We start from the raw sequence: 26,046 nt of genomic DNA, 5'->3' as shown, positions 1-26,046 counted from the left end.
TGACTGTCTCCCTCCCTCCCTCCCTCCCATGCCCCGCTCTCAACCTCCTGTCACCCCCGCTCTCAACCTCCTCCATGCCCCCCTGCCCCTGGGAACCCTGGGGCCCCACATGGAGGCCAGGACTCCAACTCCTGCTGGGCGTGTGTGCCAGGAGGGGGCATCTCTGCATGTCAGGGAGCCAGTGAGGGAGAGCCGTGCTGAACGAGAGGGGCTTGGGATGGGACACCAGCCTCCAGTAGAAACAGGACCAGCTGGGAAGGCAGAACCAGACGGGAAGGCAGCCTCATTCTACTGGGAAGACCTTCCTGATAACAGAATAATTGTATCACAGAACCACTAGAAGTGGGGTAGTGAGCCCCTTGTTCCTGCATGCTAAGTCACTTCAATAGTGTCTGACTCTCTGCAACCCCATGGACTGTAGCCTGCCAGATTCCTGTGTCCATGGGATTTCGCAGGCAAGAATACCGGTGTGGGTTGCCTTGTCCTCCTCCAGGGGATCGCCCAACCCAGGGATCAAACTTGTGTCTCTTGTGTCACCTGCATCGGCAGGCAGGTTCTTTATACCACTAGCACCACTTGGGAAGTCCCGGTGCGGGGTGGGTGTGAACCGATGATGGACACTCAGCTCTGCTCTAGTCAAGCCAATCCTCTCAAACACAAAACCCTGTCTGCAAGGACAGCACATACTGAAGCCAGCCTATAAACCAGACAGAAGAGGAACCGCCGGGGCTGTCTCGGTCCTGCAGGGAGCACCCCCCAACACCCCTGCACCACCTATAGCAGCCCCTGGGACACTTGGAGCCCCAAGTTTGAGAACCACTCTAACCCCTCGGGTTACACACAGATCCACATGGGCTTGCAGAGGGGAAGCCTCCACCCCCACCTTGACAAAGAGCAGGTACAGTGGGATTTCAGGGAAAACCCGCCCTACTGACATGGCTACAGGCTGATTTCCAGCCAGGAGAGACAGCACATGTACCTGAAATCAGGAGACAGGGGAAGGATGCGGGGGAAGGGATTGTTAGGGAATTTGTGGGGCATGGACATGCACACACTGCTATATTTAAAATGGATAACCAACAAGGACCTACTGTGCAGCACAGGAAACTCTGCTCAGTGTTATGCAGCAGCCTGGATGGGAGGGGAGTTTGGGGGAGAATGGATACACGTGTACGGCTGAGTCCCTCCAATGCCCACCAGAAACTGTCACAGCACTGTTTGTTAATCAGCAATACCCCAATACAAAATTAAAAGTATTAAAAAAAAAATCCAGGAGACAAGAGTCAGCAAAGGGCAGGCAGGGATGGGGAATCACCAGCTGACTGGCCCCAGAATTATTCCCGGAGGGATAGAGTCTAAAATATCAGTCAGTTCAGAGAAACCTGCCCAGAACAGGAGTCTTTCCAGCTTCTACCTATATGTGGAACTTTAAAAAGTTGAATTCCCTGGTGGTCCAGTGGTTAGGACTCCACGTGCTTCCAATACAGGGGGCATATTTTCTATCCCTGTTTGGGGAACTAAGATCTCGCAAGCTGCGAGTGCAAGCAATGTGCCCCCGAAAAAAATTACACATATACATATATACAGCAAACCCACTCCCACCCCTCAACTGTGCTTTGGTTTTTCCAGAGCATTTACCAACATCATACACACTATGTTTATTTATCTACCTCCTCAATGTAAACATCATGGTTTTTTGTTTTTTTTTTTTGGTACCTGTTATGAGGTATCTCCAGGACCTTGTAACAGTGCCTGGCATTTTTTGAATATCTGATAAATTCTTGCTAATGAATGAATGTTGAGTGTGTAAGGCCCCACGTGGGCAATATCATAGCCACCATTGCAGTGAATCTCACCCTCCTCCAAGCGTGCGCACGCGCACACACACACACACGCAGAGAAATGCTGCTTACGTCATTACCTATTTTAACAGTTGAGGTAATGCAGGCACAGAGAAGTACCGTAACTAGTAAGAGCTGGAGACAGGATTCGAACCCAGGCCTCTGACTCCAGGGCTATGTGCTTTCCTCTCCCCAAGCATGGCACGAGTCTTGTCTCCAGTGGAGGCTCTGGGTAAGATCGGATGGGCAGGGACTCTGTTGCATTGATCTGTCTTCCCCCACCGCCACCCCTGGTAGGACTTGGGAAGGTGAGGGTAGGACTTGGTGGTTAACAGAGCCCTACAATAGGACCCAGAACAAAGTAGGTGTTCAATAAGCACATGGCTAGATGGATGGACAGATATGGGTGGATGGATGCATGGGTAGATGGGAGTGATAGCTGGATGACAGATGGATATGTGGATGAATGGATAAATGGAAGACGGACGGACGGACGAATGGATGGATGATCGTGCGGATGGACGAGGGGTGGGTGGGTTGGCAGTTGAGTGTCTGTATAGACACTCAGACAGAAGGATGAACAGGAGGGTGCACGGGTGAACGGTCGGAACTCAAACCTGAGAAGAGAAAGGACACCGCCCCGCTGTCCCCGCCGCCCCAAGAAGCACAGCACAGGGGCCTCGGCCTCTCTGGTTTAATGGTGGCACAGCCTGCAGTGCGGTTCCTGTAGCAGGGGGCCTGTGGGCCCTGCCCGGAGGCCAGGGCAGGCCGGTGCTGGGGGGCGGGGCCACGAGCCTGGAGCCAAGGGGCTGACACTCCTGCTTGGCCCTGGGGAGAGCAGGATGCTTGGGCCCCTCCTGCCACAGGTAGCCAGAAACTTTGGTTTTTTGTAGGGTTTCCAGTTTCCGTCCTCCAGGAGGAGAAACAGGGTTTCTCCTTCCCTAGGGAGCGGACGGGCTGGGGTGGGGATGGGAGGAGTGACGCTGATCTGGAGCCAAAGCTCCAGAGCCACGGGCAGGAACAGTGCTGGGATGTAGGCACTGGGGCCTCTTCTGCCAGCCCCACTGGGGGCCCAGAACCGGGTCCCAGGACGTGAGGGTGGTAGTGAAAAAAGCAGGAGAGAGATGCAGAGGCAGACAGGGATTGCATCACCCAGCCAGGGGAAAGAGTCAGTCCCGTGCCCCCTGGGGTTCCGTTCCCCACCCTGGAGGCCGCCCAGACGAGAGTGAACCTGGCCCCGGGCCAGGTCCCCATCCGGGCACAGCAGGGCAACGATGCCCCCTCCCCTGCGGAGGAGGCAGGCGGGAGGGCAGGGTGGCAGCCAGTCGGGTGGTCCCCACTGGGGTCAGCGGGGGCAGAAGGCAGCAGAGCAGAGACGGAGCTCAGTCCCAAGAGACCTCGATGGGCGAGAACTTCCAGAGGTCAGGTTGACCCATGTGCAGCATGCCGCTGAAGGGTGAAGTGCTCCACTGGAATGGAGGCAGCTGGTCCCACGTGGGGCCGCTGACTGCCAGGAGGCGCAGGGCCTTGGCCAGGGCCGTGCTGGTCACCTGCGGGTGCGGGGAGGGCAGGTGGCTAAGTCATCCCAACCCAGGAAGCCCTGCGGCTCCCCCCCAACTGTGACCCCCCCACCCACAGCCCCCCAAGCCCAGCACCTTCACGTCAATGCCCCCGTGGGAGCGCTGGTGCAGAGCCTGGAAGGGGTAGGAGCCGTTGGCAGGGTTGAGGTCGGAGCGGGCCGAGATGGCATTCTCCCCGTTGGGCTTGGGGGTGCAAGCTTTGCACAGTGACAGGGGGTCGTGCAAGAAGTCGTTGTACCTGGACGTGGAAGGAGAGGAAACACCAGTTGTGCTGGGAGGGGAGACCGGACTCCATGCGGCAGCCCCCTAACCTGGCCTCCTGCGTTCAATGTGCCACCTGGGCTTCCGTCACCCACCTGCCTCGGCTGGTCACTCCACACCCATCACTCAGCCCTCGGCTCTGCCATCCCTCCCTCCGGGTAACCCTCTGGGCCCCCACTCCAGGCCAGGCTGGAGACCCCGCTTTGTCCCTTCACAGCATTTCCTGGAGTTCAGACAGTGCTTGCTATACGCCCACACCACTGTGAGTATGGGATGGCTCTCTGCAGCCCGAGGGACAGCGTGCTCCCCGAGGACCACGGGGGTACGTTCTGTGCCCTTGGCCATCCAAGGTCCTGCTGACGCCTCAGTCCCGCTGTTGTGGATGCATCACCCTCTGCCGCCCCCCTGGCTTGTTGGGAGGCTGAAATGAGTTACTATAAAGCCCCGCCCCACAATTCTGGGCTCCCGGTCGCCCCCTCACACCTCATAAGCCGCATCATGGAGTCCAGGTCGTGCACCAGCGAGTGGTTCCGTCGGAAGATCTGGGCCCGGGGGCTCCCGTCGTAGGAGAACCAGGGCCCGTAGCGGGCCACCAGGGCCGGCAGCCCACTGGCGTTGAACACAGACTCAAAGGACCTGCCGGGGACGAGGATGGTCACTCACGACCTCCACTGACTTTACCTGGCCATGGCCTGGGAGGCAAAGAGGGCAGTCGTGCCAGGACACGAACACCAACAACCCTGACAGTCAGGATAACAGTAATCATGTCTTTTGTTTGTGCTGCTGGGAAGTTTGGTGGGGTGGCCAAGTAATAGGTCTGGGCTCCAAGAAATGTGGGGTTCAAATTCTGACCTCACTACTGACCAACTATGGAACCTTGGGAACTTTAGGTACTTTCTCAAGGCCTCAGTTTCATCATCTGTGAAATGGGTATAGGAGCCGTGGTTACCACATGCGGTAGTTGTACAGATCAAAGGAGATAATCTAGGAAGAGCACCGTGAGGGGTAAGGGGTGCTGGTTGTGCAGCTGGTTAAAGCAACTCCAGCTGGGGGCCCACGGCAGGGGTCGGCACCTGAGGCAGGCCGCTCCCCACCACCCTGTGGCGAGTGCAGACTGGGAGGCCCTACAGATGCCCACCTCACAACTGTACCCCTAAACTGTCAGGGCTTTCCTGGTGAAGAGAGGGGTGGGGTGGGTTTCTTTCTTTTTTTGAAAGAATTTTACTTTTTGTTTCTTTTCTTCCCCTCCCCCCCACCTTCGCTGGCTACACCACATGGCTTGCAGGATCTTAGTTCTGCAACCAGCGGACTGAACCCACACCCCCCACAGTAGAAGCATGGAGTCTTAACCCACTGAATCGCCTGGGAAGTCCCAGGGTGGAACGAAAGAATCACCAGGGAAGGACCCCTCCTCTGCATGGAGAGCTGAGCAAAGGGAGGGGAGTACTAGGAAGCAGGACATACGGGATGTTGTAGCTGGCCCAGTAGGTCTTCTGGTAGAGCTCCGAGGTCCTGTCGGCCACCACCACCATGCCCCTGCGACCAGGAAGACAGACAGGGCACAAATGGTGAGACAGAGGGCTCCTGCAGGCACTGCCGTGCTCAAGGACCCCCGGAGGCTCCCCACTGCCCACGGGTAGATTATGTCCCAAATCTTGAGCCCAATCTGCGGCGGCCTTCTCCTCCGGGCTCGCCTTCCTGAGGTCTCCCCTCCCACACACAGTTTCAGCGGCCTCTGGGCCTCTGCCAAGGCAGTTCCCTCTGCTGGGGCACCCTGCCACTTTCCCGGTACTCACGGGATCTGCTCCAGGACAGTGAGCACCCTTCTCCCAGGGCTGGGCCCGCCAGGGACGAATGCCTTGTAGTCCACGATCATCCACTGGTTGTTGTACCTGCCAGACCCCAGGAGGGAGAGCTGAACAGAGCCAGGGCTGCTGCCCCAGCCGCCCGCTGCCCCCAGGGCCACACACAGCCAGGAATCACGTGGCCAGGGTGCTCTGGGTGTGTCCAGCCATTCAACCATCACCTGGACACTGGCTCACCCAGCTGTCCTCACGCTCTCCTCTTATCATGCTGCTTACCTGCTCCAGAGGAGTCTGTGGCTCCCTAGTGCTTATTGGAACAAAGGTCGATTCTTCTGCCCAACGTCCTAAGACCCTGTCCAATCCGGTTCTGGTGTCTCTGGCTCCCAGGGTCCCATCCACCCATGTCCACCTCCTCGGACGGCCCTCCCCACTATCCCCAGAGCTCTCGAGTTCCAAGTTTCTTCCTGGCCTTTCTCTGGGAGCCTTCCCCAGGTGGAGGAGCCTGCGAGAGAGAGGTAAACCCTTTCCTTCCCTGTGCCTCCATTTCCCCACATATGAAACAAGAGGACTCTGCAAAGAGGGTGGGGTGTGTGGCCCTGGTGCCACGTCAGGTCCCCCCAGGGTCTTGAGCATTAGTGGGGAGGTTGGGTGGGGGAGCCATGGTGTCCACTCACGTGCCACTGTTGAACCTCTTAAAGATGTCGGCCCAGGAGTCCCCGTCCAAGGCCAGGCGATTGGCCACGACGTTGCGCATCCACTCCAGCACACAGCCCTTGGGCTGCACGTACTTCCACAGGGCCGGGTTCCTGTTGCCGATGGTGGTCTCCAGGGTCACCTGCGGGAGACCAGAAGCTGCTGCACTGAAGGGTCACCTGACTCACCGCTGGGGCATGCTGCCATTTAGTGGCAGCATGTTGCGTCATTCGTGGCTCCCAACTGTTGACTAGTTTTTTTTTAAACTGGCCTCAGAAGCAGTATTTAGGGAGTCTACAGACGTGAGTGCAGAAACAGTACACCTTTATTTGCATTACCATCAAACCGAAACGCAGCATCTTCCACTGTTAAAGTGGGTGACACGCTAATGTTATTAGTGGTACTTGAGACGGTCACCAACAGATGTCATGGATGTTATCCCACCATGCGACAGGACTGCACACAACTCAGATGGGTTATGCTCCTTGTAACTTCCAAATTATGGCAGGTAGCCCACCTGTAACCAGTTTCTTTTTTAACACGCTAAAAAAGCAGCATCTCCCGGCAGACCCCAGAGACACTGCAGGCTCTCAGACCACCCCAAGGAAGCGAATAGTGAAGGGAAGCAAGTCACATGAATTTTTATTTCCCAGCTCATAAAGAAGTTGTTTCCACCATACCGTGTGTGTGTGTGTGTGCTCACTCAGTCAAGTCCAACTCTTTATGACCCCATGGACTGCAGCCTGCCAGGCTCCTCTGTCCATGACTCTGTCCTCTGTCCAGGTAAGGATACTGGAGTGGGTTGCCATGCCCTTCTCCAGAGGATCTTCCTGACCCAGGGATTGAACTCGTGTCTCCTGCATTGGCAAGTGGATTCTTTACCACTGAGCCACCTGGGAAGCCTTTCCACTATACTATAATCTATATAATTTATTGTAAGTGTGCAATCTACTCTAAATCCACTATAAATATGCAATAGTATTATGTCTTAAAAAACAATGTGCATATCTTAATTTAAAAATAGAAATGACAAAAATACAAAACTGATTACAACAGTCACATTAAAGATCACTGGTCATAGATCATTGCAATGAAAATAATAATAGTGAAAAAAATAAAAATGTTGCAAGAATTACCAAAATGTGACAGAGATACAAAGTGAACAAATGCTATCTAATCTATAATCTAGTGTAAATGTGCAATAGTAGTATCTTAAAAAACAACGTACGTATCTTAATTTTAAAATAGAAAAGACAAAAACAATACAAATCAAAAAAATGATTACAATAGTCATATTAAAGGTCACTGATCACAGATCACCGTAACGAATACAATAATAATGAAAAAATGAAAAATATTGCGAGAACTACCAAAATGTGACAGAGATACAAAGTGAACAAATGCTGGTGGGAAAATGGTGTTGATAGACTTGCAGGTTGTTAAAAACCTTCAATTTGTAAAAATCACAGTATCTGCAAAATCCAATAAAACGAGGTACGTCTGTATATTACATTAAAAGCTTACTTAAATACTATTTCAATAAATGCATGTCAATGTAATTAGTCTCCTTTATAACCCTGTATATTGGTTTATGCATTTAAAAGTATTATTCTAAGAAGGGGTTCAACAGCTCCCCAGATGGCCAAAGGAGCCCGTGGCACAGAAACAGTTAAGAACCCCAAAGGAAGGTAAATTTCCCATTTGGACACTTTCCAGGTAACAGAATCAAACAGGGATCAATCCTGCAAGGATCCACTGTCCTTCCCCAGGCTTCACTCCTGCTTTCCCAGCCCCAGACCACAGCAAGGGGGCCCCCTCACCCACTGCCTGGCCCCTCTCAGGCTTGTTCCCACATCTGGGGGGACTAAATGCCCTGCTCCTCTCATAGACTAATAGAAACAAAAAAGGCCTTCCATCCCCCTCACCAGAACTGGTGTCTTCTGCTTCTAGGCTGTTTTTTAAGGGATGTTTTTTTCTCCTCTGCAGGGTTGCCCTGGTGACCACAGGGCTTGCTGAAATCCACCAGGGGTGCCAGGAACAGATTTCTGAGAGTCTGGCACCCAGCCAGGAAAACAGATAAAAACAACACACTGGAATAAACAACATTTATTCAGAAAACCCGGCCAGGCTGAGAGGGGGCTTTGTGAAAAACAAGAAGAAAAGCAGAACAAGAAAGAGCAGAGTCATGGTGGAGAGAGAAATGGCTTTTCCTAAATATATAAACACCAAATGAGGTCACTTGGGCAGAGGATATTTTTAAAGGGCTCAGACCAACAATTTCCCAAGAGCTGGGTGACAATGCAGAAGTCCAGGTCAACCGCAGGGTCTGGGGCCTGGGAGCTACGTTTTTTGAGAGCACCCCCTGGTGGAGGATGGACTCAGGCCGGGGTTGCGGGGAGTTGTCCACCTGCCACACCTGAGCTGCCAGGTGAGAAGCTGCCCAGGCAGGAGAAAGGTAACACAGAAGATGACTCACCAGCCCACTGCCAAGGATGTAGAAGTCATCACAGGAGAAAATGGTGCCAGGGTAGGATGAGAAGATCACTTTGTTGCCAGGAGCCCGGGTGGATTCCGCTGCAAGGGCGAGAGTGAACCCAAGTGGGGGCGGGGTGGGGGCTGGTCAGACAAATCCATATGAGGACCCCTGCACCTCCACCCAACAAGACTCGGGGGTCTCCAGGTGGGGCAGCAGGCATCAGAGGAAGCCCCCCACTCCATTCTTTCTGAGAGTTAGCAAACCAGGCCATTTGTATAAAAGCTAGTAGCAAAATGGATATACAATTTTTTAATTATTATACCTTTTTTGGCTTTCCTTTTTTACTGCAAAAAAAGATAATTCAGAGACCAAATACCCAGAAGTCTCAGAGTACACACTCTGTGTTGGGGGAGGTGGTTATCCCCTGCTTTACCAAGGTATAACAGATAAATAAAAATTGTGCTTAAGGCTACACTTGGTGATGTTGGGACAGATGTAGACACCGTGGAAGGATGACCACCATCAACTAACTTACACATCCATCATTTCACAGTCACCTTTGTTGTGTGTGTGGTGAAGACACTTAAGTTCTGCTGTCTTGGCAGGTTTCACGTATACAATACTGTGTTGTTAACCACAGTCACCACATCGTGCTTCAGGGTAAGTAGACTTTAAAAATCTTACTTGTCTTCTAACTGGGAGCTGGTCCTCTCTGATCAGCATCTCCCTATTACAGTATGTAAGTAAGATCTAGTTCCCCACCAGGGATTGAACCCAGGCCCCCTGCACTGGGAGCACAGACCTTAGCCACTGGACCACCAGGACGTCTCAAGTCTATTAATTTTTAGGAGGTCCACAGATGCACGTATAAATGCATCCCCCCAAATCTAGACGCATCCAAACCAAAATGGCATCAGCACTGTCCTCTTAGGGAGGTCTGGAATACGGGAGGAGGGCATCGAGGGAGATGCATTTCTCCATCTCTAGTGCTGGAATTTGTGGCAGGGAGAATGTACTGACACATTACTAGTATAAAAAAATGTTTAAACAAATCGAACGATGAGGTACATTTTATTTAAAAGTCCAGGAAAACAAAGTAACTCAATGTTCACAGAAATGACCCCCTGTGGGTTGCGGAGTGCTCCAACGACTTTTACTGTGTGTGTGTTGTTTTGCTGTGTTTTCCAGTTTTCTATGACATACATGTATGACTTATGTAGGTTTTTTTTTTACGATTGTTTTTTGATGTAGATCATTTTTAAAGTCTGTATTGAATTTGTTACAATATTGCTTCTGCTGTTTATGTTCTGGTTTTGTGGCCTCCAGGCATGTGGGATCTCAGCTCCCTGACCAGGGATCAAACCCTCATCCCCTGCATTGGAAGGTGAAGTCTAACCACTGGACCACCAGGGAAGTCCCTATTTCCCCACTTCTTGAATCTGAACTGGTCCCTTGACTTGCTTTGAGCACCAGAATGTTGTGCCAGTTTCAGTGGGCCCTCAAGAGGCGCTCCACACTTCCCGGCCCAGATGTCACTGGAACAAGCCTGAGCTAGCCTGTGGGAGGACAAATGCCCATATAGCCCAGCTGTCACGTCATCCCAGCCGACAGCAACCCCAAGACATGCAGATGAGGCCATCCTAGGTCAGCCAGCCCACCCCAGCTGAATACAGAAGCACTGGTGAGCCTGGCCAAGGTCAGGAGGCTTGGTTCAGAAGAGCAAAACCACACAGGTGACCTACAGACAAGTGAGTAAAAACAAATGGCTATTTTAAACCTTTGTTTTAAATTTGGGGTGATTTGTTATGCAGCACTAGCTTGCTGATACACTTTGTGAGATAAAAATTAAAAGGAAATAAACAAGTTAACAATAACATGAACCCTTAGCGTGGCCTTACAGTGACCCCAGCGTATACAGGGCCAAGACCCACACCTCCTAGCACTGTGCACGCTGTGTACCGACAGACACGCCCACACACAGAGATCCACCCACACCTACCCACCTTGGGGCCCTTCTCTGAACTGGAACCAGTATTTCTTCATGATGCGCAGCATGTACTGGTAGGAGTGCCAGGTGTTGTGGGCAACCAGGAGGTCACGCTGGCCAGGCAGCAGTTTGATGAGGGCCGAACAGGAGCCAGAGCCCATAGCATGGTTGGTCTTGGTCTTATTCAGGGCCACCTCTAAGTCTTCAAGGTCCCCAGAGATCTGCAACAGGCTGTGGAGGGCCAGGGTGCTGGAGGGCTACCACACCTGCATTATGTACCCATTTCACAGAGGAAGAAGCTGAGGCACTGGGATATCTGGCAACCGGTCCGAGGCCACGTAGCCAGGACGTGGCAGGGCTGGTACTGGAACCCAGACCAGTCTGACTGCAAGGCGCATGGCCCTCTCCCCTGCCCTATGCACTCTGGGGGTGGCACTTACAGGAACCCCAAGGGTTTGACGGTAAACTTCCCAGTTGGAAAGGCCACACTGCCTTCATAGCTGTCCTCCAGGCCCTTCAGCTGCAGGAGGGTCAGCCGCACCTGGGGAGGGGGGCAAGGGGTGGGGGCAGAGGGAGGGTGAGGCCTCTCCCCCAGGCTCATACCTTCTCCTGCAATGGCTGGGGGCGGGGGGGGGTCTGGCAAGAGAGGCTCAGATGCACCCTCCAGGCTCCAGCCAGCCCTGACCCCCTCCTTAACCACAGCTACCCCTCAAAGCTAAGCACCCTCCTGCCATCACCTAACTGCCTGTCTCCATTCTGTGCCAACCCCAAATAACCCCCTATAAGGGCCCAGCCCAAAGCCACCTCCTCCAGGAAGCCTCCCAGCCTGCCCTGGCCCACTGTGGACCGCTCCCTGTTCTGAGTTCCGTTACTGGCTATGCTGCTGGCTCAGGGCACTGGTCTCGTGTGGCTGACTTCTCCCCACTGGCACTGTCACTTTCTGTAACCACGGAGTACAACACTGGGTCCCCATGGGGCCTTGGCCTGGGCTGAACATACACCAGGCACTTAGCAAGCATCTGTAAGACAGATGGACAAAAGGACAGATGGATGGACGGGCAGGACTGATAGACAGATGGTGGCTGCTGAAGTAAACAAGAGAAGGGAAAGAAAGGCAATCATCTATATGGACAGGAGAGTGGAGAGAAGGACAGATGCTCAGGCAGGTGCTGAAGTAGATGCACAGGACAGGATGGATTCATTCCCTCATCTGTCAATACGCAACAAACCTTCACTTATAAAGCACCGACAATGCGCCAGCCCCTGTGCTAGGTACTAGGGCCCGCACAGCGGCCTTGTCCCTTGCCTTGTCTTAATGGGGCCTGAGTCCGGTTGGAGACAGGCACTGAATGCCCTGTAAGAGTGCTACCAGGAAGGGCAGAGAGGGCAGGCGGCCGTGAGGAGTGGTGGTGGGGGCCGGATGGAGGGGGAGGAAGAAGAGCATTCCAGGCAGAAGGAACAACACTTTCTAAAGCCCCGAGGCAAGAGGTAACACATCTTCCTCAAGGAACTGGGAGGAGGCCAGAGGCCAGAGCACAGATCAAGGTCAACAGGCTGGGGAGGGAGAGGGTGCCGGGGGCTTCTGAGGCCACATTATGGGCTGCGGCATCACCCTGGAACAAGAGGGCAGCCCCTGGTGAGATTTACGAAGAGCCGAGACAGAGCAGAGGGGATGGACCAACAGATGGACAGACGGATGAGCGCCAAGACTCTGCTCAGAAAGATGAGGAATGAAGCAGGGAAGGTGGTCAGTCAGCAAGACGGCTAGACAGGTAGAAGGGAGGGCAGATGGACAGACAGGTAGATGATGAGCCACGACAGGTAACCAAACAGGATATAGCAACAAGGTGGGTGGACAGAAGATCTTGACGACAGGGCTAAGATGGGCAGGTAGGTGACAGATGGATGAATAAGAGGAGAGTGAAAGATGGACAGGCTGTGGAGGGTGGACAAATGAGCTGACAAACGAGATGCATGGATGGGTAAATGGATGGACAGATGGAAGAATGGGCGGGTGGATGGAGAGATGGATGGATGGGTGGGTGGAGAGATGGATGTATAGGAGGGAGAAAGGGAAGGGTGGACATGGAGGGAGGGAAGAGTGGACAGATGTGAGAATGGACAGGCAGGCAGATGGGTAGGCAGATGGGTGGATGGGTGAGGGAGGGAGGAAGAAAGGGCTGGCTGATAGGAGTGGGAGACAGGTTGGCCAGTGGAACAGGGGCAGCTGCAGTGGCAGCAGGTCCCTGAAACTGACCCAACCTGCCGCCCCAGCCCCCCCTGGTGCCACCTGGTGCCAGCTGCGCCCACCTGGTGCCAGTAAGCAGAGCCATTGTTCAGCTCCATCTCTTTCTGCATCCACTCCAGGTTGGCCTCTAGGAAGTTCTTGAGCCTCTCACAGTAACCGACTTCATACTCGAAGGGGCCGCAGTAATTCACCACCGTGTTCATCCAGTACATGTAGATGAGCTGGGGGCAGGGGGAGTGAGGTGGGTGAGGGCAGGGGTGGGGCAGCAGGGCTGCTCTCTTCCCCGAGGACCCCCTGACCCCCGACTCGGGCTCAGAGCCCGCACTCCCATCCAGGTCTCCAGAGTCCAAGGAGCCCTGGTGGGGACACCCCTGCACCTTTGCCCATGCCGGCTTCTGTCCCCCAGGGCCCTCCTCACCTAGCCACTCTTACTCCCTCCCAACAGGGCCCAATGCCCCTGGCCGCCTCCCGCTTCTGAACGCCTTCAGCATTCACCGTCTGTCCTAGATGACGCCTCCTTTGCTACTGGGGACCCCCGCCCTCACCCCACCCTCACCGCAATCTATACATGTGGTCGGTCAGTCAGTGACCAATTTCGTAGAGTACCTACTATGTCCTGCCTCAAGCACTGAGGACACCACCGTGAACTTGGCAAGAGAATCTCATGCCGGTTCTCCCCGCCCCCCGCTGTCACATGAACTAGCCTGGACCGGGCTGGAGGGTCAAAGACCACAAGACCCCGGTCGCCTCCACCACCCCAGCTGATCCACCTCCCTTGGGGGCCAGTGTGCAAGCTTGGGAGATAACATGGGCAAAGCGCCTGGCACGTGTGTCTGGGGTTCCTCACGTGAGAACCACATTGGGCCTTGCCTTCGTGTTCCTGGCTCAGGCTACGAGGACCATGAGAGGTGGAATCGTGCCTCATTTACCACTGGGCACCCCAAACCATGAGGGCCTGACCCAGTGTCTGACCTCTCCCCAGACATCAAGGTCCCAGGAGGGCACCTCAACTGCAACTGGGGGTCAGAAAGAGGAGAGGGAGTTTACAGAAGGCTGTCGGCCGTACCCCGTCTCCTTGACGCGCTCTGTCCCCCTCACCACTATGCGTCTCAGACCCACCACGCTGGCGTTCATTTTCACGGCTCTATCATCCTGCACTGCGTTTGGTACCGCAAGCTGGTTGCCCGGGGGCTACCTGCTGGTGGCATTTGAGTGTTCCCGCCTCAGAGGCTGCTCTGAACCCCTCACACGCATCCTCGGGTCATCTCTAGGGTACACGCCTGAGGACCGGGGCCACTGGGTCCTCAGGGATGTGTGCGTTCAACTCTACAGGCTAACACCGACTTATCGTCCAGCAGGGGTGTCACATCCCCACACACCCTGTGGGAGCACGGCTGGCACACCACAGCCTCACCCATTCCCCATGCCTTCTGAAAGGTGTGACTACCACTTTTAAACAGCCCCAAAGCAGTTAAAGCAACACAAAAGCTTGTTTATGCTTTCATCAGATGTAGTAAAACCAATTTAACCCAAGGAAGGGAGTGGAAATAACTCGGTCCACTCACTGATGAATGGATAAACAAAACTGTCTATCCCTAAGATGCGATATTATTCGGCCATAAAAAGGAATAAAGTTCTAACACACGCTAAAATGTGTAGGAACCTTGAAAACAAGTGAAAGAAGCCAGTCGCACAAGGCCACATATTGTATGATTTCTTTCATAGGAATTGTCCAGAATAAGCCAATCCATAGAGAGAGAAAGTAGATTAGTGGCTGCCAGGGGCTGGGTGGAGGGGTGGAAAGGGAGGTGACTGCTAACGGGTATGGGGTTTCTTCCTGGGGTGGTGAGAATGTTCTGGAATTAAGATAGTGGTGGTGGTCGTGTAACCTTACGAATATAGTAAAAACCACTGGAGTGTACACATTTTAAAATGGTGAATTTTATGGCATGGGAATTCTATCTCAATAAAAATGAATGAAGGAATGAAAGGGAATGGGAACGGCAGCCACCCCTTGTAGTTTGATGTGTGTCTCTGGGCTAGGGGAGGCAGGGAATGGTGCTGAGAAGGGGGTTTCAATTAATATTAGTAACATTCCAGGGTTTAGTTGGGGCGTTTATTTTATTATTAAGCTTTGTAACTTGGAAATGCGTGTTGGGGGCCAGTGTGAGGCACTCCGCCCGTGGCAAAGGTCATGAGGAAGGAGGCTCGGCATACGCAAAGGCGGGATCGAGCCTCAGGAGTCCCCCTGAAAATCCTCGAGCATCTACCCCCATAACCAGAGCCTGCCTACTTTACTACTTTGTGCTCTCACCTACACCTCTGACTTTACGGGGGGCTGTCCCCCACCACCTCTTTCGGAGAAGGAGTTAACTTAGAGCTCCAGTTAATAATAATTCCTGGGCGTGACAAGAGTGTTTTAACCTACAAACTCCTCTGAAGGTTCTCTAGCCTGCCTGACAGGCTTGTCCGGCCACATGTGATTGCTCACAGCCTCCCAACCGTGAGAGGCAAGAGATGCTTTAAACCTTCTAAAAACAGGTTCCTTAGAAAAGTTAGAAAACCATTAGTATAAGTATAGTGGGCTGATTAGAAATTGTATTGGTGAAGGGTTTTTCATTTGTTGAGCCAATGTTTGTTGCTAAGTCTCCACATCCCCTGCCCTTACACACATTAATGAATATATAGAAGAAATAAGTATTAACCTTTGATATTAGTCACGTTGGACCTTAGGCTAAGTGAATTCTTTTCTTAATTAAAACCCGCTACACCCTCACCCTATAGGAATGTAACTTTATCTGGTACCTTCGGAAGGTGGTGTCTGTTTCAAAAATTATCACCCCTGGAGAAATAAGTGTTCTGGTTGACTGACCGCTGTCACAAGGAGAGGGTCATAAATTGTCAGCAGGCCCCCTGGCCAGAAGATGATGTAACATCCCTAAGACCTCTGTATACATTTGTATGAAGCACCTGACTTTGATAAAAGTCAGGACTGCTGACCCCGTGTGACTTTTGCATAACATCTCAGTGTATAAAAGTAGACCATGGAAAATAAAGAATTGGGATCAGTTCCTCAAAAGACTGGTCTCCCCATGTCTCTTTCTCTCAAACTCTGGCTGAGTCTCCATCTGGAGCGCGGAACCCGCCATGCTTACTAATTATGCCTGGGCTTCTAAGATCCGACCGGGGAGGCCTCAGTGTCTCCTCTCCTTCGGGAGAACGGAAGGACGCCTGCGGCCTACGTAAGTGGTGCAAGCTTCTTGTCTTGAAGTTTTATTGGTCTCCCGCGTAAACCAAGCTACTCAGCCTCTTTTCTCCACTGAATTTTCCTACTGAGCCATCCTCATTCTATTACTCTTTACATCTCTAATTAATATCTAATTGAAGCTATTGTATTCTGATCCTCGCCGACGCTGTCCCCGCTTCGAACTCCCTGGATCAGCCGGGGCTGGACCCCGGCAAACGCGTTATGTGTTTTCACATGCATCAGAGAGTACCCAGGGTAAATGTTCAACAAAAACAGGTGAGCCTTTTCTTCCCAACTGGATGGAAGGTCAGGGGTGGGGGAGAGCCCCCTACGCACATCTCAGACCCCTCCGAAGCTCTCTAGGGAACACACTTGCTGGGTGGGGAGTCCCGGGTTCCCCGACTGACCAGGCCCTCACCTCCTCAGACACAGCAGCCTCCACCACGCCCGCGGCGTAGGCCTGCAGACTGTCATTGAAGCGGCCGTTCGTGTGCAGCTCCAGAAAGGCCCACCTGCAGAGGGAGAGAGGGGGACACCTGGTCAGCGAGGGGGCAAGCGTGAAACAGGTGCTCAGCTCGGCTTGCGGCTATCTGCAGCTTTAAACCACAGAAAACAACTCAGTGACGAACTGCCATTCACATGGATGTCTGTCGGTCTGCCTCCGTGCACATTTCAGGCTGAGTCCCTAAAAGCGGAACTGCTGGGTCAAAGGATACATGGATTTTTATTCTTAACAGATGCTTACAAACAGAGCTGAACTAACCCTTACTCCCCGCCCTGCCCCCATAATACAGCTACTCCCTAGTGAGGGTTTCCTCTGCGCCAGGCACTGTTCTAGTCATTTCCATATCTTTTTTTTTTTAATTTTTACAATTCATTCATTTATTTATTCTTGGCATCACTGGGTCTCGTTGCTATGGTGGGCTTTCTCTAGTTGCAGCAATATGGACGTCTCATTTGGTGAAATTCTCTCTATACATATTAGCCCTGGCTTGTCACTGATATGGAAAATGCCTGTATTTTAACAGGTTTTTCCTTTTTTTTTTTTTTGCCATGGAGTGGTTTTCAGCTTTGTCCTATCTTTCCTTTATGGTTCTGGATTTCATCCTTGCTCCAAGGACAGAGAAATATTCACCCAGGTGACTTCTGTAACTAAGGAAAACATTTGTGAAGGTAATTTCTTTTAAGAAAATGAGGGCGACAGAAGACACCGGTGAAACCTTGAAGAGGTTACATGACAGGAGAGCCAGGCTGAGCCAGGGCTGTCCCATGGAGAGTTGGCTACAAACCCACCAAAGAGCTCCAGGACAAGAACAGCTCTGCCCTAGAGAATATACAGCAGAGATAATGACTATCGAACGCTCACACCCCAAAGTTTCGCCAATTGAGGTTCTGTGAGCACCTATGGGAGCCGGACACAAAGGGCATACAAGAATGAATGCAACTGCTGTGACAAGAAAAGGATACCCTGAGGAGGTACGCTCCTGCTGCTACTGAGTAAAATCTAGGAAGGCTTCTCAGAAGAGGTGATAGCTGCTCTGGGTTCTGAAGTTTAAGTAGGAGCTTGCAGGAAGAAGGGGGTCAGAGGGAGGAGAGGGAAAGTAAAAGAAAGAAGGGCAAGCTCTGAAAGTTCCAAAGCAAAGAAATTGAGCCACAAGATAAAAAGGAGCTGTGGGGACGTGTTATGGGGCCCCGACAGTGGACAACAACTCCCAGTGCTAGGCACATCACATGTTTACTTCTCTAAGTTCTTCCAACATGTACAGATGTGGGACCCGAGGCTTAGAGAGGTGAAGCCACTTGTCCGAAGTCACACAGCAAGTAAGTGAAGGACCTGAGACTAGCACTGCAGAGCATGTGCTCTGAGCCTCTAACTTAACTGAGTTTTGTGGGCAACTGTTTAGTCCTTAAAGGTGAAGGGGTTAGTTCTTACCAAAGGAATACGAGAGCCATGGACTTCCAGGTAATGACTCACACAGAATCACAGATAAGGACAGGAAAACGCAAGAGCCTAGAATAAAGGTCTTAAATTTTAAGGAAAGCAGAAGACAAAGAGAGCCTGGGCTCTCTCAGGCTGACTTTGAATCCCCAGGTCTGTCTGTTACTGACTGTGTACCTTTGGGCAAATTGCCCTCTCTGGGCCTCAGTTTTCTCATCTACAAAATGGGCAGGGTGACTCCCACTTCAGAGGGTTGCCATGGCAGGTGCCAGAAGAGGACTCACGTTTTACAGCCACTAAATACATGTCTTATCACGAATCTGAGAGGGGAGGTTTGGAGTGATCCAGTAGATTTGGTGGATTTCAAACAGGGCTCAGTATGTACACTCACTTATGACCAAAAAAAAAAAAAAAATCACAAGGAATCAAGAGAGAATGTATACAAATTACCTAAAACCAAAAAAGAAGCTGTTCAGATGCTAAGCCTTGGTGATAACTGAAAGGTCAGTGGCCTTCCTCCAGACAGCCCTCCTTAAAAGCTCTCTGGCGGGGAGCAGGCTCAGTTAGGGCCATGGTGCTGAGTCCACGGACTCAGGCAGTGGCTGAGAACTCACCCTGCGACCCGGACTCTCACAGTCCTTATGGAGCCGTAGAAGGGTCCTTGTTCACAGCAACCTTTTTTTTTCCTGGCTGTACTGCTTGGCTTGCAGGATCTTAGTTCCCCAATCAGGGATAGAACCCGTGCCCCCTGCAGTAGAAGCTCAGAGTCTTAATCACTGGACCGCCAGGGAAATCCCTGGCATTTCTGAGTAGAGCTGGAGAAACCTGGACCCTCTCGAAATATCTGGTGTTAGGGGCCTAACACAATAACCTACACACAGACACTGTGGGCGTAGAGAACCTCATGGTAGGCTGCCATGGGTAAGGAGGTGTCAGACACTAGGTTTTTTCTTTTTTTCCTCCAAAAAATAAAAAACAGGATTAGAGAAGGACAAATGGTAGATTCAGGATTGCCTCACGTTCAAAAGCATTACACACACACAGAGACACACACCAGTACACATACACATGTATATATATATATATGTTTAGGCCTCTTAGGCACAGAAAATTCTGGAAGAAAGAACTACAGTGGCTTTATATATGAAAAGAAAGAATGGGGGCACGGTTTATCTTCCACATCCCATCTTACCTTTCTAAACTGCTAGAATTTTTTTACCATCAATAGTTAAGTGTGTGCTCAGTCATGTCCGACTTTTTGCAACCCCATGGACTCTAGTCCACCAGACACCTCTCTCCATAGGATTTTACAGGCAATACTGGAGTGGGTTGCCATTTCCTTCTCCAGGGGATCTTCCTAACCCATGGATCAAACCCACATCTCTTGTATCTCCTGCATTGGCAGGTGGATTCCTTACAACTAGCGCTACCTGGGAAGCCCAGAACAATTAAGTACTATTAACTATTAACCTAATAATTAAGTACAAAAATATAAAAGAATGCAGCGTGACTCTTTCAAGCTGGATGAAAAGGAAAAGAATGAGTGGACAGGAATAATCCACTCCGAGCCAGGCCACGGTACTGTAAATAAGGAATGAGTCAAGACAGTGCCCTGTTCAAGACAGTGCCTCCTGCTTTCCTCCCTGGGCTGCCTTATTCCAAAGGGCAACCGGGGTGATTCCATTTGGATGGTGAAGTTTATTTACTTCACCGGAGTCCCCAAAAATCTGGTCAGGTGGGTTTCAGCCTATCTTTCCAGAACATCTTGGAAAGACCTTGGAAAGGATTTCAGTGCTGAAGCCCCTGCGGCTGCTCTCTGAGGATCCTTCTGTTGCTTCAGGCCCTAAGCCCTTATCAAATGATTCTTTTCCAGAACCTTGCAAGGCTGTCACCATTCTCACCACGAAAGTCAGTCAGCAGCTGCTGATCACCTGTAGTAAGTGTCCGGACAGAGATCTGAACCTAGATCTCTCTGATGTTAAACCTGAAACCTTGCTGCAAACCAAACCTTCGTACTTTTTCAGCCTCAGTTTTCTCATCTGTAAAATGGGACGGTTTTGGACATCAGCAAATGATTTCTGGAATCCCTCACTGCCATGCTGGCTGACAAGTTTGAGATAGTATCCCAGTTCCTGGACAAAAAAACAACAACAATAACAACAAAAAACAAACTACTGAGAAGAGAGTGTTTCTAAAGAAAAATGTTCCCATTAGACTATTCTTGATTCAGAGATCATGGCCTTCCTGCTTGTTTGGTTCTAAAATAGCTGATCGCTTTAGAAGATGAAAAGGGAAGAGATCGATAAATATTGTTCTGGTTTGTTTCTAATGCACTTGCTTGACAAAAAAAAAAAAAAAAAAAAGTCAGCTGCACTGAATCTATTTCCTCAATATTTTTTTTTTTTCTGGAAAGTCTATGGCCCACACTGTGATTTTATGTCAGGGGCAACAAATACGTCTGAGATGACGCCAGGGTTTAATGAAGAGGCCACGTTTGAGAAGAAAAAGCCAGACCATTCTTGTGAAATGAGCATGTGTGCATGCTCAATTGCCCAGTCGTGTCTGACTCTTTTGCAGCCCCATGGACTGTACCCCACCAGGCTCTTCTGTCCATGATTTCCCAGGCAAGAATACTGGAGTGGGTTGTCATTTCCTTCTCCAGGGGATCTTACCAACCCAGGGATCAAACCCATGTCTCCTGCATTGGCAGGTGGATTCTTTACCACTGAACTACCAGGGAAGCCCGTGACATGAGCAGGTCACAAATCTCCCTTCCCCATCACTGCCGTTTCAGCGTATAGCGTGCCCTGGACATCTTCTACTATGTGGGATGTACTACCTTATTTGTGGCTATCATTCCTTTTCCATTTATGATGGTGTGTGAAGAAGGCTGAGCGCCGAAGAATTGATGCTTTGAACTGTGGTGTTGGAGAAGACTCTTGAGAGTCCCTTGGACTGCAAGGAGATCCAACCAGTCCATTCTGAAGGAGATCAGCCCTGGGATTTCTTTGGAGGGAATGATGCTAAAGCTGAAAGTCCAGTACTTTGGCCACCTCATGCGAAAAGTTGACTCACTGGAAAAGACTCTGATGCTGGGAGGGATTGGGGGCAGGAGGAGAAGGGGATGACAGAGGATGAGATGCCTGGATGGCATCACTGACTCGATGGACGTGAGTCTGAGTGAACTCCGGGAGTTGGTCATGGACAGGGAGGCCTGGTATGCTGTGATTCATGGGGTCGCAAAGAGTCAGACATGACTGAGCAACTGAACTGAACTGAACTGAAGTTGATCTTTTGTGACTTTTCAAAGAAACACTTGGATAACAAATAAGAACCTGCTGTAGAGCACAAGGAACTCTATTCAATACTTTTTAAAGGCCTATATGGGAAAAGAATCTTAAGGAAAAAAAGAGTGGATATATGAATACATATAATGGATTCAATTTGCTATATACTTAAAACTAGCACAACATTGTAAATCAACTATACTTCAATAAAAATTTTTTTAAAAGAGTTGAGTGATAATTAGCCATTTTACTGGGCTGTGTTTCTGCTTGTTGGGTGGTAGATTTGGGTTGTTTCCCAGCTTCCTATTAGGTTAATTCCCTCTTATTGGTATTTACTTCCTCTCTCAACTTGAAGGCAATTTAGATCAAATAGCTGGTTGGGGGGGATCAGGTCAGAAAAGGTAAGGTTGGAGGGGTCAGCCTCCCCAGGACCAAGGCCAGAGCCAGGCTGGGGCAGGCGCTGCCTCTGGGGGCATCTCTGATCCGCCAAGTGTCAAGTCCTAAATGTTTCAGGCTTCATGGGGAGTGTCAGTCCAGTCAGCTATGGCACAACTGAAAGAGGAGAGATTATGGGTGAAGGGACCATGTAAGTTATCCTGAAAATTCCAGATCTGGTGAAAACTCAGGGACAGAAAGAAAGGAAAGATATCAATTCTAGGCGAACGGAAGAGTCAAATCATGATTTCCACTCTCCAAAAACTGAGACAAGTCAGTCGACCCCAGATCAGAGGTTCAGGTGCTTAGTAAAGAGGATCCCCCAGCTGTCTTTCTTACATCTCACTTTCATACTCTCAAGAGAGTATCTTTGGGAGGAATTCCCTGGTGGTCAAGTGGTTAAGATTCAGTGCTTTCACTTCCATAGCCTGGGTTCAATTCTTGGTCCAGAAACTGAGATCCTACAAGCTGCAGAGCACAGCCAAAAAAAATTTAAAAAAGAGGGTGTCTGAGGGCTTCAGTTTTCCAGCTTATAAAATGGGGGCTTCCCATGCAATTTTCCCTCCATCATAGTCCCAAATGCTGTCAGACCCAGAAGGAAAGGGGCAGAGTGGACAGAAAAGATGCTGGAACAGTGAAGTGAGAACAAGGAGTGTAGAAGAGACCAGGGTTCTCTTTCATCCACTCCTTCCTTTAGTAAATAAACAGAGGTATTCTGTGATCCCCCTGAATTTTCCTTCGAACACCACCTTCAAGGGAGGAAACAGGCTCAGACAGGTGAAGTGATTTGCCCAAGTCACACAGCACCAGAGCTGAGCCTGGAAGAACTTTCCATCCAGCACAATCATGGGAGCCCTCTCCCCACTTTTCTGTTTTCCATAATTGACAGCAACACAGCCCAGTGGGGAACTGCTGGGGCCAAAGCCCCTCTCCCATGCTGAGCCTTACCTCTGTGCCTCCTCCCAGCTGATATCCAGGCAAAGACTGTCATTCTCTCTTAGCTCTGCTGCTGCTAAGTCACTTCTGCTGCTGCTGCTGCTGCTAAGTCGCTTCAGTCGTGTCCGACTCTGTGCGACACCATAGACGGCAGCCCACCAGGCTCCCCTGTCCCTAGGATTCTCCAGGCAAGAACACTGGAGTGGGTTGCCATTTCCTTCTCCAATGCATGAAAGTGAAAAGTGAAAGTGAAGTCGCTCAGTCATGTCCGACCCTTTGCGACCCCATGCACTGCAGCCCACCAGGCTCCTCCGTCCATGGGATTTTCCAGGCAAGAGTACTGGAGTGGGGTGCCAGTGCCTTCTCCGTTAGCTCTGCTAAGCAGGGCCAAAAATATATGAGTCAGCAGAGACTGGGTCACCAGGTTCTAGAGTCATATCCCACAGAGTTCTGGTTTCTTTGTAGATGCCAGCCTACCCTGTGGCTTCCTCTCCCTGGGAGCCCTCCCAGATTAGCCCCACTCAGCTCCTGTGTCTGCAGTAAATCTTCTTCCCACGATCTCAGGTCTATCTGTCTAACACCCTCCCAAGTGCCATAAAGCCCCAGAACTGGGGTGTCCTCAGTGTCCTGTGTCTCCCCAACACCTGCAGGAATGAATGCATGCCAGCAAACTGGATGAGTCCAGGATGGGATAGTGTGGGCAGGGCCTAGGGGACACATAAGGTTCCCTAAGACCTCCAACAGCCTGGGGCCTGGGCTTGGGCCTTGCTGACAAGCCTATGAGGCAGATGTTCCCCACTTCCAGGATTTTCCCTCCTCACAGTTTCCCCCACTGAATGGGGGCCCCCTCAACTCTGTGTCCCCATGGCCAAGCACACCAGGTGAGTGAATGAATGAATGAATGGGCACAGGCCCTGGTACAAGGCCTGAGAAAGGCACCGCCCAACTTCCCAGGCAGAGCATATCCTCAAATTCCAAGCCACAAGATGGGGAAATGAGAGCCCAGACAGAGGAGTTAGGTAAGAGCCAGACATCAGAATGACAGCCCAGACCCCAGTGACAGGACAGTGACGGTGACTGCCAAAGACGGAGTCCTTGGCTCCACACTAAGCATCTGGACAAGCGACTTTCCCCTGGACCAGGAGAGAGGAGGGAAGCGGGGAGCAGAAGCCAAGCAAGGATACCATCTGGGTCTTTGTGAATTTGGGGACTCTCTGTTTTCAGACTGGCCTAGACTCCAAGCTCAGTCCTGCTGCTCTGGTTCCAGAAAGGAGGCAGGTGGAGCTGGCACCCACAGGGTAATCTACAAACAAGGAAGTGAGAATTTCTCCTGGAGAGGTACTACTATCCCTCCGGTCCCTGGGAGTGAGACGGGGGTTGGAGGAGGAAAGTGCTGGCCTATGTGGGGATTACTGTGTCGCCAGGGAAACAGAGGTCCTCTCATCCCTGGCTGAAGGCAAAGGACTGGCCCCTGTGAGCTGAGGGAGGCTGCATTGGCCCCACCCAACCACGGCGCTGCAGCCTCAGAGGAGGGAAACTGACCCGCAGGGAGACAGGATGGGACTCGGTCACGGGCAGGAGGCCGGTCCTAGGGGCCGGCGAGGCCCGGCGCCCACGCAACTCCCTCCCCCGGCCGACCCGCGCGAGATCCGGCCAACCCTTACCCGGTCTCGCGGATGGCGTTGGTAAGGTTGGCCCAGGCTACGGCGTCAGGGTGGCGGCCATCCACCAGGCGCAGCTGGCCCGTCTCGGGGTCCAGGAGCAGCGAGCGACAGCGGGAGGCGGGCGGAACCGGCATCCCCCGTCCCCGTTGGCCCCTCGGGGTCGGGATCGCGCCGGTCAGGCCGCTCAGGAACAGCCCGACCAGCAGGGCCAGCACCAGGGCCAGCGCCAGCGCCCGCGTCACTGCCCGGGCCAGGCGGCCGCCCGGGGAGCCATACATAGGGGCCACCATGACGGCGCGGAGCTGGGCGCCGCACCGGCTCACGTGACAGCACTCCTCTGCGGAGGGCGGGGCCTGGGCAAGCTGGAGCCGGCTGGATACGGCAGGAGGCGGGGCTTGGGACAAGCCTTTCCGGGTGGGCGGTGCTCTGGGGGCGGGACGTGAAGGGCGGGGCCATCTTAAAGGGGCCAGGCACCCTCCTTTGCCTACTCAAACCTTGCCATAGCACTCTTCCTCCCAACTTTTGTTTTCTTTTTCTGAGATTGAGGGATCTTAGTTCCCCAACCAGGGATAGAATCCAGGCCCTCGGCAGTGAGAGCACGGAGCCCTAACCACTGGACCACCAGGGAATTCCTCCAACTTTTTATTTTTCAAAATTTTGAACCTCAAGAAAAGTTGCAAGAATAGTGAAGTAAATACTCATATGCCTGCCATCAATTGCTAACATTTTGTCACATTTTATTAATTTTCTCTAATGTATATTAAAAATATAATATATTATTATAATAATTAAATACATATATTTGCTTAACAATTTGCGGGTTAACTGAAGACATCGTGACCGATCAACCCTAAAAACTACAGATGATCATATAAGAGAAAAGATATCATCCTTCATAACCACAATACCATTATAACATTCAGGAAATTTACCATTTGCTAACGCTAGTAAAGTAATGCTCAATATTCTCCAAACCAGGCTTCAGCAGTACATGAACTGTGAACTTCCAGATGTTCAACCCGGTTTTAGAAAAGGCAGAGGAACCAGAGATCAAATTGCCAACATCCACTGGATCATCGAAAAAGCAAGAGAGTTCCAGAAAAACATCTATCTCTGCTTTATGGACTATGCCAAAGCCTTTGACTGTTTGGATCACAATAAACTGTGGAAAATTCTGAAAGAGATGGGAATACCAGACCACCTGACCTGCCTCTTGAGAAACCTATATGCAGGTCAGGAAGCAACAGTTCGAACTGGACATGGAACAACAGACTGGTTCCAAATAGGAAAAGGAGTGCGTCAAGGCTGTATATTGTCACCCTGCTTATTTAACTTACATGCAGAGTACATCATGAGAAATCCTGGGCTGGAAGAAGCACAAGCTGGAGTCAAGATTGCCGGGAGAAATATCAATAACCTCAGATAGGCAGATGACACCACCCTTATGGCAGAAAGTGAAGAGGAACTAAAAAGCCTCTTGATGAAAGTGAAAGAGGAGAGTGAAAAAGTTGGCTTAAAGCTCAACATTCAGAAAACTAAGACATGGCATCTGGTCCCATCACTTCATGGGAAATAGATGGGGAAACAGTGGAAACAGTGTCCAACTTTATTTTGGGGGGCTCCAAAATCACTGCAGATGCTGATTGC

General features: G+C 51.3%; 1 protein-coding gene across 1 annotated transcript; it reads right to left on the bottom strand.

Moving 5' to 3' along the window:
• Nucleotides 1-2,520: 2,520 nt before the first annotated feature.
• On the bottom strand, nucleotides 2,521-24,740 carry PLBD2 (phospholipase B domain containing 2). The gene is made up of 12 exons (XM_070386084.1): nucleotides 24,400-24,740; nucleotides 16,557-16,650; nucleotides 12,954-13,112; nucleotides 11,084-11,184; nucleotides 10,660-10,874; nucleotides 8,657-8,754; nucleotides 6,162-6,322; nucleotides 5,479-5,574; nucleotides 5,147-5,218; nucleotides 4,166-4,318; nucleotides 3,497-3,659; nucleotides 2,521-3,391 (listed from the first exon to the last, which is right to left on the bottom strand). Exons 1-12 carry the CDS (start codon nucleotides 24,687-24,689, stop codon nucleotides 3,224-3,226), a joined length of 1,770 nt encoding a protein of 589 aa, XP_070242185.1. The 5' UTR covers nucleotides 24,690-24,740; the 3' UTR covers nucleotides 2,521-3,223.
• Between the last annotated feature and the right edge of the window lie 1,306 nt (nucleotides 24,741-26,046).

Source organism: Bos mutus, chromosome 17 (genome assembly GCF_027580195.1).
Source record: "Bos mutus isolate GX-2022 chromosome 17, NWIPB_WYAK_1.1, whole genome shotgun sequence".
NCBI lineage: Eukaryota > Metazoa > Chordata > Mammalia > Artiodactyla > Bovidae > Bos > Bos mutus.
The sequence above is the reverse complement of the archived record's forward strand: the minus strand, read 5'-3'. Positions and strand labels throughout refer to the sequence as shown.